Source organism: Pipistrellus kuhlii, unplaced genomic scaffold, assembly GCF_014108245.1.
Source record: "Pipistrellus kuhlii isolate mPipKuh1 unplaced genomic scaffold, mPipKuh1.p scaffold_m20_p_50, whole genome shotgun sequence".
Lineage (NCBI taxonomy): Eukaryota > Metazoa > Chordata > Mammalia > Chiroptera > Vespertilionidae > Pipistrellus > Pipistrellus kuhlii.
In genome coordinates, this window is record NW_023425552.1 from 1,796,543 (window position 1) to 1,809,611 (window position 13,069).

General features: G+C 45.9%; 2 protein-coding genes across 4 annotated transcripts in view; both read right to left on the reverse strand.

Annotated features, from left to right (window-relative positions):
- LOC118706328 (zinc finger protein 551) overlaps positions 1-13,069 on the reverse strand; it is an 82,669-nt gene that overhangs the window by 47,138 nt on the left and 22,462 nt on the right. The gene's annotated exons all lie outside the window — the stretch shown is intronic.
- On the reverse strand, positions 1,580-9,467 carry LOC123651021 (zinc finger protein 551-like). The gene is given in 4 exon segments (XM_045573476.1): positions 1,580-1,740; positions 1,743-2,506; positions 3,316-3,439; positions 9,135-9,467. Coding segments are annotated over 4 exon segments (942 nt in total). The 5' UTR covers positions 9,138-9,467; the 3' UTR covers positions 1,580-1,689.

The window sequence follows — 13,069 nt, forward strand, 5'->3', positions numbered from 1 at the left end:
TTTGGATTTTTTGGTAATCCTCATCTGAGGATATTTTGAGAGAGAGAGAGAGAGAGAGAGAGAGAGGGGGAGGGAGGGAGGGAGGGAGGGAGGGAGGGAGGGAAGGGGAGAAAGAGTGCAAGGGAAGGGGGAGAAGAGAGACATATTGAGAGAGACATCAATATGAGAGAGAGAAAAGAAATCAGATGCCTGCTATATCCCCGAATGTGCTGGGATCAAACATGAAAACTGGAACCCCAAAGTCAAGTAGTCTTTCTTTTAAGGCCTTGGGCAGCAATGCACTCACTATAAGCCAATATTGGCCAAAGCGTAATTTTCTAGTATTATGCTGTCCCTCCTAAAGCACAGAAAGGTTGGAATTCAAATAATATCCGTTAACTCTATGATGATATATCATAATTTTGCTTGACAATCATCCCTAGAAGTGAAAATAGAAAATGAAATAAAAGAATTAAGGTACTAAAGAAAAATCTTTACTAAAAATTCATAAAGCAGAAGAGAGTACAGTAAGCAATTTGCAGGTTGGTGAGGTAGAAAGTAAAACAATTCATAAAAGCATAATCCAATAAAAAATCTCTTCAGCTACAAATGTATCAGGTAGTAGATCTGGGCATGTCCTTGAATCCGCACTTTTACTGGAAACACATGAGGAATACAGTACACTGTATGATCCATTAAAAGGGCTTACGTTAAAAAAAACACAAAAAAAGATCCCATTGACTTTCAGTGTTGTTATTTTAAGTGAATAAAATAAAAAATTCCTGCACATTTAACACTCTTCTCCAGTGTAAACTTTCAGATGTTTAATAAGACTTGATATACGGCTAAAAGACTTCCCACATTCAGTACACTTATATGGCTTCTCTCGTGTGGATTCTCAGATGTTGAATAAGGTCAGATTTACTGCTAAAAGACTTCCCACATTCAATACAGTCATATGGCTTCTCTCCAGTGTGAAGTCTCTGGTGTTTACTGAGTGCACTTCGGTCACTGAAGGACTTCCCACATTCACTACATTCATGTGGCTTCTCTCCAGTGTGGACTCTCAGATGTTTAATAAGGTGAGATTTTTGGCTAAAAGACTTCCCACATTCAGTACACCCATATGGCTTCTCTCCAGTGTGAACTCTCTGGTGTGTAAAGAGTGTACTTCCGCAACTGAAGAACTTCCCACATTCAGTACACTCATATGGCTTCTCTCCAGTGTGGACTCTCTGGTGTTTAATTAATGTACTTCTTTCACTGAAGGACTTCCCACATTCAGTACACTCATATGGCTTCTCTCCAGTGTGAACTCTACGGTGTTTAAGGAGTGTACTGCTGTCACTAAAAGACTTCCCACATTCAGTACACTTATATGGCTTCTCTCCAGTGTGAACTCTCTGGTGTTTAGTGAGTGAACTTCCGTAGCTGAAGGACTTCCCACATTCAGTACACACATGTGGCTTCTCTCCAGTGTGAACTCTCTGATGTGCATTGAGTGCACTTCTTTGCCTGAAGGAATTCCCACATTCAGGACAGTTATATGGCTTTTCTCCAGTGTGAACCCTATGGTGTTTAGTGAGTGTACCGCCGTCACTGAAGGACTTCCCACATTCAGTACACTCATATGGCCTCTCTCCAGTGTGAACTCTCTGGTGTTTAATGAGTGCACTTCTTTCACTGAAGGACTTCCCACATTCAGTACACTCATATGGCTTTTCTCCAGTGTGAACTCTCTGATGTGTAATGAGTGCACTTCTTTGGCTGAAGGACTTCCCACATTCAGTGCACTCATATGGCTTCTCTCCAGTGTGAACTCTGAGGTGTTCAGTGAGGTGAGCTCTTAGACGGAAGGACTTCCCACATTCACTACACTCATACATCTCTTCTCCAGGATGAACTCTCTTATGTCCAATGAGGTTAAGGAATCGTCTAAATACTTTCCTACATTTCTTACACTCATAAATCGCTTCCCCAGAAAATTCACCTTGACATCGAACAACTTCCCTGATGTGGCAGACAGCATTTTCACAGTAATCCCACTGGTGATGACTTTTACAATCAAGAAATTCCTGTGAAATCTCACTGCCACAGGGTAGCTCCTCGGTGTTGAGAGTGGCCTGGTGCTGCGGAAGCTCTGAGTTGTATCGCAGATCTTCCCCAACCTCCCTGCTAGTTGAAGGCACCACCGAGAAGTAGAAGCTGTACCTGCTCACATAGGATGCCCTGTCCATAGCTTGTTTCCAAGCCTCCTCTCCACATTCTTTCCTCTGCTGCTGGTGAGGGTTTGCACTGAAATGGAAGTCTCCAACATATGCATCACTACAGAAGGTTTTCTCCTCAAAGTATGTTGAATGTGAACCAGTTAGGTGCAAAATATATTGTAACACAGAGAAACACCGCTTACACAAAAGGGTCCTCTGGGTGGCTGGAGCTGTCTTAGAAGCCCTGTCCTGTGACTCTCCTTGTATAGATACACTATGATCAGAACAGGCCTCCTCATCATCCATTTTATGCTGACAACCTGAAAAGTGAAAAATGGTGAGAAAATGAATGTTGACTGTGTGACAGGGGGAAGTGTCATTGCAAAAGTGTGTTACACATCACACGTTGATTTCATGAAATTGGTGAAAATAAAAGATGTGCAGGAAGGATGAATAAGAGGCTCTTGTGACTTTTTTGGGCTGATGAAGATCCCAAGACAGGGAGGCCTCAACAGAAGTATGATAGAAACATGGAAAGCACCACATGGATTAGAATATGGATTCCAGCTCATCCTTTAACTAACAGCATTCACCATGGCTTATCTGCTGGGGACCGGGAGAGCTGTGCGAGAGGTTGGTTCCATCCTACCCAAACTAAAACTCAATAAAGGAGTAGCTGGTTTTGAAAACTACTTAGCACATATGTAAGTGCACCTCATAACATATGTGCAAGTCAATGTTGCTGAATACTGTGGAGGTACCAGTGCAGAGGAACAGGTGATGAAGTAGTGAGCAGTCAGCCCTGGGCCTGAGCAACACAGCTTGCTTTAGTATTCAGAGAAGCATGTGGACACTGTCAGCTTCCCATTAAGGGAAAGTGCAAACTGGGACCCAATAAGCTCACTGCAAGACGCCTGACTCCCTACCACTTAATGTACTTTTTGAGATAACAGGTGTTATGGATGATCGTGGAGTCCTTCAGTCAGGCTGGCAGCCACAGCACATTTGACAGGACAGTGGGGGAAATTAGCAGAGGCAATGTTCTGGCTGTGATAGAGAAAGCTATGCCTGAGGAATAAAGGGAGTGAGGTCATCACCTCAGGACACTGGGACAACATGGAGGTCTTACCTACAGATGATACCAGTGCAAACACTTCCAGCATCACATCGCAGTACAGACGTCTCTGAGCCTCATCAAGGAGCCCCCATTCCTCCTGAGAGAAGGTAATGGCCACATCCTCAAAGTTCACATCCTGTCATAATGGGGACAGTACAGCTCATGACCAGAGTCACTCCCGATATTATAAGTCTATCCTACTACCCACCTTCCAATCCCATCTGTTCTTTCCACTCTTCACATGTGAGAAAATACCAGGCCTTCATTCCATGAAAGCCACTGTCTTCTTATATTCCTGCTGATATTTTTCTTCCAACAACAATTAAGGCAGTTGAGTAGATAGAAGATACCCGAGCTCTGGCCCTCCCATGTACGCCACACTGCCTCTTATCAGTAGACTGGGTGTCAAAAGCATAGGTTAGTGAGGGATATTGGCCCTAAAGACAGCGTGAGTGGTTTGATACTGTTTTCTCAGGAAATAGCATTGTAGTCCCTCAGATTGTTCCCCTAAGACACCAAAAACATGGCATCAAATGTCGCCCTCTGGACCCCAATCCCAATGTGGTGAGGCCATTGCTTTGTACTACCTGCTGCACATAGTTCCTTGAACAACATTCATCTCACACAGCTTCCTTCACAGAGGCACTACTTCAAAGGAAATGCAAATATGCCATGTTGTGGATAAATTATTTCCTAATCACCTTCTTTTCCAAAATTATAGTTCACCACCTCCAAAATCTAGTTCTCTCTTACCCATCTTCCTTACCCATGCCAGTGGAGATTTACAAGGTTGGGTAACACTGATAAATGCTATCTCATTCCTTTCAATCAGTGCGTCAAACCAACAACAAAAGGCAGCAGGTTAAAGCCTGGAGCAGCCAGGTGGGGAGCTGCCAGGCCCAAAACAGCAGCAGCCAGGCTGGGAGTGGCCAGGCCCTGGTAGCAGCCGGGCCCAGAGCAGCCAGGCCCAGAGCATCAGCAACCAAGGCTGGAGCAGCCAGGTCAGGAGCTGCCAGGCCCGGAGTGGCCTGGCCCAGGAGCAGCCAGGCCTGGAGCAGCAGCTTCCAGGCTGGGAGTGGCCAGGCCTGGAGCAGTGGGGTAGGGTGCGGTCAGGCCTTGAGCAGCAGCTGCCAGGCTGGGAGTGGCCAGGCCCAGAGCAGCCAGGTCAGGAGCAGCCAGGCCCGAAGCAGCAGCTACCAGGCTGGGAGCGGCAGTGGCTAGACCCGGAGCAGCTGGTTGTGGAACGGACCAGAGCAACAGAGGCCAGGCCCTGAGCAGCCAGGCCCAGAACAGCTCGCTCCTTGCCTTCCCCCGTCCCAATGCTGCCTCTCTGACATGGCTGGAAACTTTTGGGAGAACTTGTGGGTCTGCTGAATCAAGTGATGAAGGCTTAGATCTGGATGTGTTGAGTTAGTATAGCGCTGGGTTGTTGATCTGTGAGTGCCTTGTGTGGGGCCTGGATGAGGTTGGTTGATCTATTTGGAAATGTCTTTTGTGTGAAGTGTATCCTTGGGCATGTGGAGGTCTTATTGATTTGAGAAAATGCTAAGTAACTGATTTACTATCTGAAAAATTTAAAGTTCTGAAAGTTTAAGGTCTCTTGCCAAAAAGAGGTTTTAAAGCTAACACCTTAATTTGAATGGAGAAAGGGAATGACAAGCCCTTCCCACTCAGAACATGTAATCCAATTCCAACCAGCAGCTATCTTTAAACAATGTGTCCATCTACACTTGAATGGCTACACCTTTTGATAGCCTAAGGGCAAGTTTACATGTAAACAAGTTTGCTTCTCAATTCCCAGGGCAGAAAAAAAAACAAGGTTTAAAATTATTAGATTGAAAAATTTATTCTTAGAAGTGTAAAAGTTTATTAATTAAAAACAACAACAAGCCGAGACCGGTTTGGCTAAATGGATAGAGCGTCGGCTTGGGAATTGAAGGGACCCGGGTTAGATTCCAGTCAAGGGCATGTGCCTTGGTTGCAGGCATATCCCCAGTAGGGGGTGTGCAAGAGGCAGCTGATCGATGACTCTCTCTCATCGATGTTTCTAGCTTTCTATCTCTCTCCCTTCCTCTCTGTACAAAATCAATAAAATATATTTTAAAAAATAAAAACAACAACAACAACAACAACAACAAAAGGAGATTGAAAAACCTGATGAACAATAATAGCTGTTCATTGTAGTAGAGTCGGTGATATGGGACTGGAGTGGACTGACTGTTCTCGGGGAAAGGGGGAGTGGTGGAGGGAGGAAGAGACTGAACATAAAACTGTGCACCTATGGATGAGGACAATGGGGGGTGGGGAGGGGATTGAGGGTGGTGTGGGAACCTGGTGGAGGGAGGAAGAAATGAGGAACCTTTGTAATAATATGAACAATAAAGTTTGATAAAAAAATAAAACCAAAAAACAGAAAATAAAACAAACAAACAAAAAAAACACACACAAAAGGCAGGTGGTTAGTTAAATGACACCTAAGCTCTTAACCTAGAATTTAGTACTCAAGCACCTCTCTTTACAGGCAATTACACAGCAGTTCACCTTATTGTTACATCCAGGAACCACCAGAAATAGACTCTTCCTTCAGTCACTCTTATGTCAATGTCATGGTGCTGAGGCCATAAATTCACATTCCCTCTCTGAGTGCACATCACTCTTTCTACCACACTTCTCTCACACCTGCACTTCCACAGCCCCAGCCCCCATCAGCATCCCCTGGCCTTTTACTAATTACTCAGCATGTGTGACCAGAGGATGGTTACCATATTCAATCAGGATCAAGCACTGCCCAGACTCTGATAGTCCACACTCATAGACACAGCCTTGATTCCTGCTACATATGCCTCTCACCATGACTGTTTATTTCCTTCAACCTCAACTATTAAGAACAACAATCAGATCTCAGATATATATAGCCCACCTCCTCTTATGCTGCACTTGATGTCCCTTCACTAGTCACAGCCAACATCACTCACTTAACCTTCACTCAAGTCCCAGCCCCGATGGTCCTCTCACAGATGACCACTCAAGTCTTCTAGCTAATCCACAACACTGACTGCAACTCCCCACATTCAGACCACACCAAGAGTCACAAGAAAATCCTGGTGAAAGTTTAGAAATGTTGATATGTCCCAGCCTTAGTCCCATCTTGTTTAAATTACTCTTTGACCTCCATTAATCTCAAATCCACTCATCTGTTAACGGCTTTGGCCATTGTTAAACAATTATCTGTTCCCCACACTCTACATGACAGTTTCTGTCCCTGTGCTGTGTTGTAACACCCACTTCCCACAAACAGTGGCCCCAGGAAGAAAGTTAGTCCTCAGGCTCACACTTTGCCTTCTGAACTACTACTCCCATTACCAACCTGACCATGATTCCCTGTAGTACAGTGATATACTGTCCTAGATGATGTATCTCATTTTGTTGAGCATAGACCCATACACTGGTATGAGGTCACACGCCTGGTTTGTGGGCTGGATCCACAGTAGGTATTTGCAGGTGGTGTTACGCCCAGACTTCGTGATCCCCAAGGACCACCAGGGAGCCGAGTCCGATGCAATAAACAAAAGAGCCTCTTCCATGCTAGCATGGGCTCTGTCCCACTCACGCCGACAGCATGGGGGAAGAGAGACCCAACTTCGACAGGTCAAGGGGTTTTATAAGGGTGGTGATGTCACTGCTTTGGCTGACCCTGATTGGTTGGGTGAGGGTTAGGGTCCAGTTACAAAATGGAGGACAGCTCCGCCCTGCCCCACAGTACAAAATGGAGTCAGGAGTTAGCCTCGTCCCACCCTGCCCTCTCAGTGGCAAAAAATACCTATTTTTTGCTCATCCCTGTGGCTCTGTCTCTTGTAGAGAGCAGTCTGGGAAGGCACTTGGACATTCTTTTAATTCTTATCAGCTGAGCCCGAGGGCACTGGCAGAATCCTGTTATCAGTACTGATTTCTTGTCTTTATCCTTGTGCTTGGAATGAGAAACAAATAGGACCTTTACTTACCCAGATCTTGATATGCTAAATTTCAGAAAAAAAAATGAGGAGCTTACCCAGATCTTGATGAATAGGATCTGGGCACACCCAAAACTCCTTTTGACCTTAACCTCCCCTTTGGAAACCAATAAATATGCTGTGTTGTCTGTGGTGAAGATGACTGCCTCTCCATCAGTCTCTCTCACTCAGCCCCCTCCCCCCAAATTCTTTCTACATCTAAAATCAATAAAAATATATATGTATTTTTATAGACATACCCTGCAGGTTCCTGATTCAGCTCACTCTTTACTCCAAGCCTTTGCACATTCTGGAACGTATGTCTGGAGGACCTCACACTCACTACACCGGTTGTCAGAAACAAGGTCCACATCATGAAGCCCGACCCCTGGCCTTAGGATTCTGGGCTCAGTGTCTGTTCAAAGTCCCCAAGTCCAAGGGCTACAACAGCGGTGGACAGTCCCAACTCTACTATCTCAGGTCGAAGTTAGAACAGTAGGGTTAAAATTCAAACAGCAGTTTTTACCCAAGTATGGTTGCTACCATATTTCTACAATAAAATATAAATAATACGGGTACTGTCTGCTAAATTCAAGAAAACTTATGTATTTATGAAATAAATTACTTACCTAAATTATCTGAATAGCTGATTTGTAATGACATCACTTGTTTAGCTTACTAGCACGCAGTACCATGTGTATTGTCTGAGAGACAGTCACAAAATGTTTTCATCGTTTCGGACTTTGATAAGCAGTTCTCAACAATTATTTGTTATGTTTAAAGTTTAACATTACAAAATTAACAAAAATGATATAAAACTCATATTCTGGCTCAATAGCCACACGGCCGCCGAAAACCGTCTATTCCCTTCCCGTCTCCCGCCGTTCCCTAGCTTGTCGTGCATTCTTCCTAAAAATCGGGACTTTTTAAAATGCCGTGGGACTCGGGACACATTGTTAGAAATCGGGACGTCTGGTTACCTTACCATACACCTAACAGATTCTACATTTATAGGATTTTGTGGAAAGATTATGGTCTGTTGGGAGCCTGGCAACCACCAGGCTCTATGGGCTCAGGCTGCTCAGTGCCCTCGCCCAGCCCTGAGGCCAGATGCCCTCCAGGTGCCAGTTTGATCCCTGGGCTCAGTCCTCAGTGCTCACTCTTCCAGTTCCCTTATCATTTACAGGACTGCCCCTTCCTGTCCACAACCGCTGGCCTGTGTCTTCTAGTCTGTTCTTCCTCTGAGCAATGTCAGGAAAAGTTTGAATCCTGCCTCAGAGCCGAAACCGGTTTGGCTCAGTGGATAGAGCGTGGGCCTGTGGATTGAAAGGTGCCGGGTTCGATTCCGGTCAAGGGCATGTACCCCAATAGGGGATGTGCAGGAGGCAGCAGGTCAATGTTTCTCTCTCATCGATGCTTCTAACTCTCTATCCCTCTCTCTTCCTCTGTAAAAAAAAAAAAAAAAAAATCAATAAAATATATTTTTAAAAAAAGTATCCTACCACAGAAAATGTTTTTTTTTGTCTTTTTTTTTTTTTTTTCACAACCATCTATGGCCCCAGCGTTCTGAGAATGAAAGTAAAACTCCTCGTGCAAAAACCACATCTCATCTCATTGTTGCCTTTACACTAAGGTGACCATTGTAAAGGGACGCGGGACGAATTGTTTAAAAATCGGGACTGTCCCGCCAAAAGCGGGACATCTGGGCACCTCACTTTACACCCCAAACAGGCCCGGGTTCCCCATCCTCCCCGCTCACTGCCACCACCGCCTCCTCACACAGTGGCTCTGCCGCCCCCCACCCTCCTCCCCGTCACCCCCGCGCCCCCAGGAGGGACTCACCATCCTGAGCGCGGGGCCCGGGGCTGCGGGACCGGGGAGGCCGCGCCCCAGGCGGGAGGGTCCGGGGGGTCAGGCTGCGGGGACGCTGGGAGCGGAGAGGAGCCGGGGGGCGCGGAGACGCCGATCTCCTCGGGCTGTGGGGGCTCCCGGCGCCTCAGACACGCCCCACCCCGCAGGCAGCGGCCCCCAAAGGCCTCCTCCTGCTCCCGACCGGCGCCCTGAAGCCTGGGACTCTGTGGACAAAGACCGAAGAAGTTAAAATGACCACCTAGAGGAGGAAGGCGGAAGTCCCGCCCTAACCGGATGCGCAGGCACCAAAATGCCCTTTAGCTCCGCCCACACGCGTGCACGTCCTTCTGGGTAATGTAGTTTTCTCAGTAGCGGAGCAGAGTTAGCAACCCAACCAAAGAGTTAGGTGAATACAAGTGTTGGGGCAGAGTGAGTGATGGCTGGGGAAGGACAAGGTGCGTCCAGAGGGTTGGCTGACTGCAAACGAGGGACAGATCTCCTAGGGGCAGAGGGTAGTAGGACTACAAGAGATTCACCAAAGATATATACACAGGGGGGAAATTGAAGACATTCGTAATAGTATCAACAATGTAAACTACAGGTATTTATTTTTTAGTTTGTATTTAAAAATATATTTTATTGATTTTTCACAGAGAGGAAGGAAGAGGGTTAGAGAGCTAGAAACATCGATGAGAGAGATACATTGACAAGCTGCCTCCTGCACATCCCCCACCAGATATGTGACCGCAACCAATGTACATGCCCTTGACCAAAATCGAACCTGGGACCCTTGAGTCCACAGACCGACGCTCTATCCACTGAGCCAAACCGGTTTCGGTGGTATTATTATTATTATTATTATTATTATTTTTTTAAATAATGAAGCCCAGTTGGTGTGTCTCAATGGTTGAGCATTGACCTATGAACCAGGAAGTTGTTCTTTTCCTAGTCAAGGCACAACATGGGTTGCAGGCTCAATTCCCAGTGTAGGGGTGGAGTCGTGCAGGAGGCAGCTAATCAGTGATTCTCTCTCATCATTGATTTTTTTATGTCTCCCTCTCCCTTACACTCTATAAAATCAATGAAAAAACTTAATAATGTACACATATACATGTGGGAACCCCTTTCACATCCCACCCGGTTCAGGGTTCTGGTTCAGGGTTTGAGTTCTGGAGAAGGGCCGCACACAAACGAAAGAGACTAGAAGAATTTTACTTTCGAGATATGGGGGGCCAGACAGGAGCCCACCTCTAGTGGGAGAACTACTCACTGTTCTGGCCCTTCTATCCCTTTTATTGAGGCTATGAGGAAAACATTCATAGGCCCTTAAGTCCCCTTTGCCAATGAGTAACTAGATACCCCGGAGAGGGCTCGGGGTCCTTTGGGACGGCTGATTCCTGGAGAGCAGGTCTCTCCCTTACGCATGGGATATCTCGGCTAACAGGTAATAGAGGAAGGTACCTGGGCTGTTCTGAGCATCACTCCTGGACCTGCCATCTCTGCTCATCTACTGAGTGTGCATGGTCTCCCTGTAACACCAGGACCAGGAGGCAGAATGGGCTCAGTGCTCTCTGCAGTGGGGATGGGGAAAATATGAAGGGACCACATTTAGCACAGGTTCCTGCACAGAATGAACGGAAACCACAGGATCACCATGGGGGTTATATCAGCGTTTTCCAATCAGCCCCAATCTGATGGAGCACTCACCTGGGCAATGCACATGAGAAGGAGGCTTGGAGGCAGGGTAGTGACTGCTGTGAATATAAGAGAACATGGACGCTGGAATGCTTGCAGTCCAGTAACCTTCCCAGGCAACTCTCTTAATATGTGGACTTCACACCCACCACAGTGGGGGACCCAGGCAGCAGGGAGTTACCCAGGGTCACACTCAGAAGTGGGTTCTGATTTTTCCGCCAATGACATCTGACCAAACTCCTTTTTTTGAAGTTCACTCCTAAAAGTATTGGGTTTTGGAAAGCTCAGGGACAAAGTCTAGGTGGATGAGGAGAAAGGCAACCAACCATTCTAACGGACTTCCACTGCCATTCACTACCAGTGCCTACTCCTCTCCTTTTCCCCTGAGCAGCCCCAAAAGTGGCTGGCACCATGTGGTCGCCTTTGGACTGGGGCCCATCAAGTAGGTCAGGCTCTACTACTGACCGTGATGTTGGCTGCAGCCAGTGATAGGCTTTGACCAATGAAATGTGGGAGTCGAGCCTGTCACCTTAACAGAAGAGTCTGGAACCAGAGAGACAGGCCGCCCTCTCTGTCCATCTCTGATAACACCCAGCAGGAACCTACATGTTGGCCGCTTCTTTATCCTGATTCCAGCAGAGCCAGGGTGTTCATGTGCTATAAACAAGAAAGAAACCTTCTTTACTGTAAGGCATTAAAGCTTTGGGGTTGCCCATTACCCACAATAACATCTAGCCAAATGGAAATGCATCTCCGATTCTACCCTCTAGGAGGCAGCAGAGCCTAAAATTACTACCCAGAGCAAGGTGGTTAGAGACACATGGGTTTGACTTCTAGCCATGCCTTTATTAACTCTACAAACAAGCAATTAATTTTGACTCTGAGCCTGGATTCCCTCCCCATCAAATAGATTGTGAAACCATATCAAATTGCTAAGAGGATTAAATGAAATAATAATATATGCAAAGCATTGAATCCAGGCTATGCACTTGTAGTAAACATTCAGTAACTCTTAGCTCCTTAACATCACAATGTGTACTGACTACAGACATGCAGACCATATGGAAAATGTCAATATGTTGGCCTATATATCCTTTTAAATTTTTTTTAAACCAGTAGGATAGGATTACATATATTCTCTCATAGCCTGCTTTTACTCTTAATAATGTAATATTTTGATGTAAAAAAAGGGAGAGAGATAAGCTGAAAAGGCTCAGTTTACTGAGCATAGACCCATGCACAGAGAGATTGCTGGTTCAATCATTATTTGAGGGCACCTGCTGTTGTTATGGGCTGTAGTCCATTAGTGGGTCATGTCCAGGAAGCCACTGTATGTTTCTATCCTTCTTCTCTCTATAAAAGTCAATTAAAATACCTTTACATATATTTATATTTAGATTTGTAATCTTTTAAAAATATATTTAATTGACTTTTTTATAGAGAGGAAGGGAGAGAGATAGAGAGTCAGAAACACTGATGAGAGAGAAACATCAATCAGTTGCTTCCTGCACACCACCCACTGGGGATGTGCCCACAACCAAGGTACATGCCCTTGATCGGAGTTGAACCTGGAACCTTTCAGTCTGCAGGCTGACACTCTATCCACTGAGCCAAACCTGTCTTGGCTAGATTTGTACTCTTAAGGAATAATTGAAATAATTCTTTTCACCTGAGGGAACGGAATCTGTAATAAAGTATCCAAATAGGAGTTCAGTTTTGTAGACAACACTTTCTACAAACCTGTGACAATCCCCTAAAACTTCAGTTGTCAGTTCCCAATGTCACTTGGATGCCCCAGAACAATATTCGCAATGGACAGAGAGTGATTGGGATCCTAGAGCCACATGCAAAGCTAGATTGCTGCATTACCCAAAGGGCCATGCGCTAAGGAGGGCTGGGCTTAGTCAATGAAGCCCAGGAGAGGCTCATTATTACTGTGCTCATTGGTTTGAGTTTGACTTCCAGAGTCTTTCTCTTGGTGGTAAATTTGATCTTTGCAGTGTGTGTTCACAGAATCAGAGGCTCCAGTGCTGGGTCACGAGACAACAGAGGTAGCGTCCCCGCAGTGCAGTTGTTTGTCTGTGGCTGGTTGAGTCACAACAGGCCGTGACTGAGTTCTTTGTGCCTCTAAACTACTTTCTGCTTCCAGAGTTCAACCCGGCCTCACCTCATTCACCCTCCAGCCTCGGGTGTGGGTGCCTGTTCCGGTTCTGCAGTCCAGGTCTCAACGC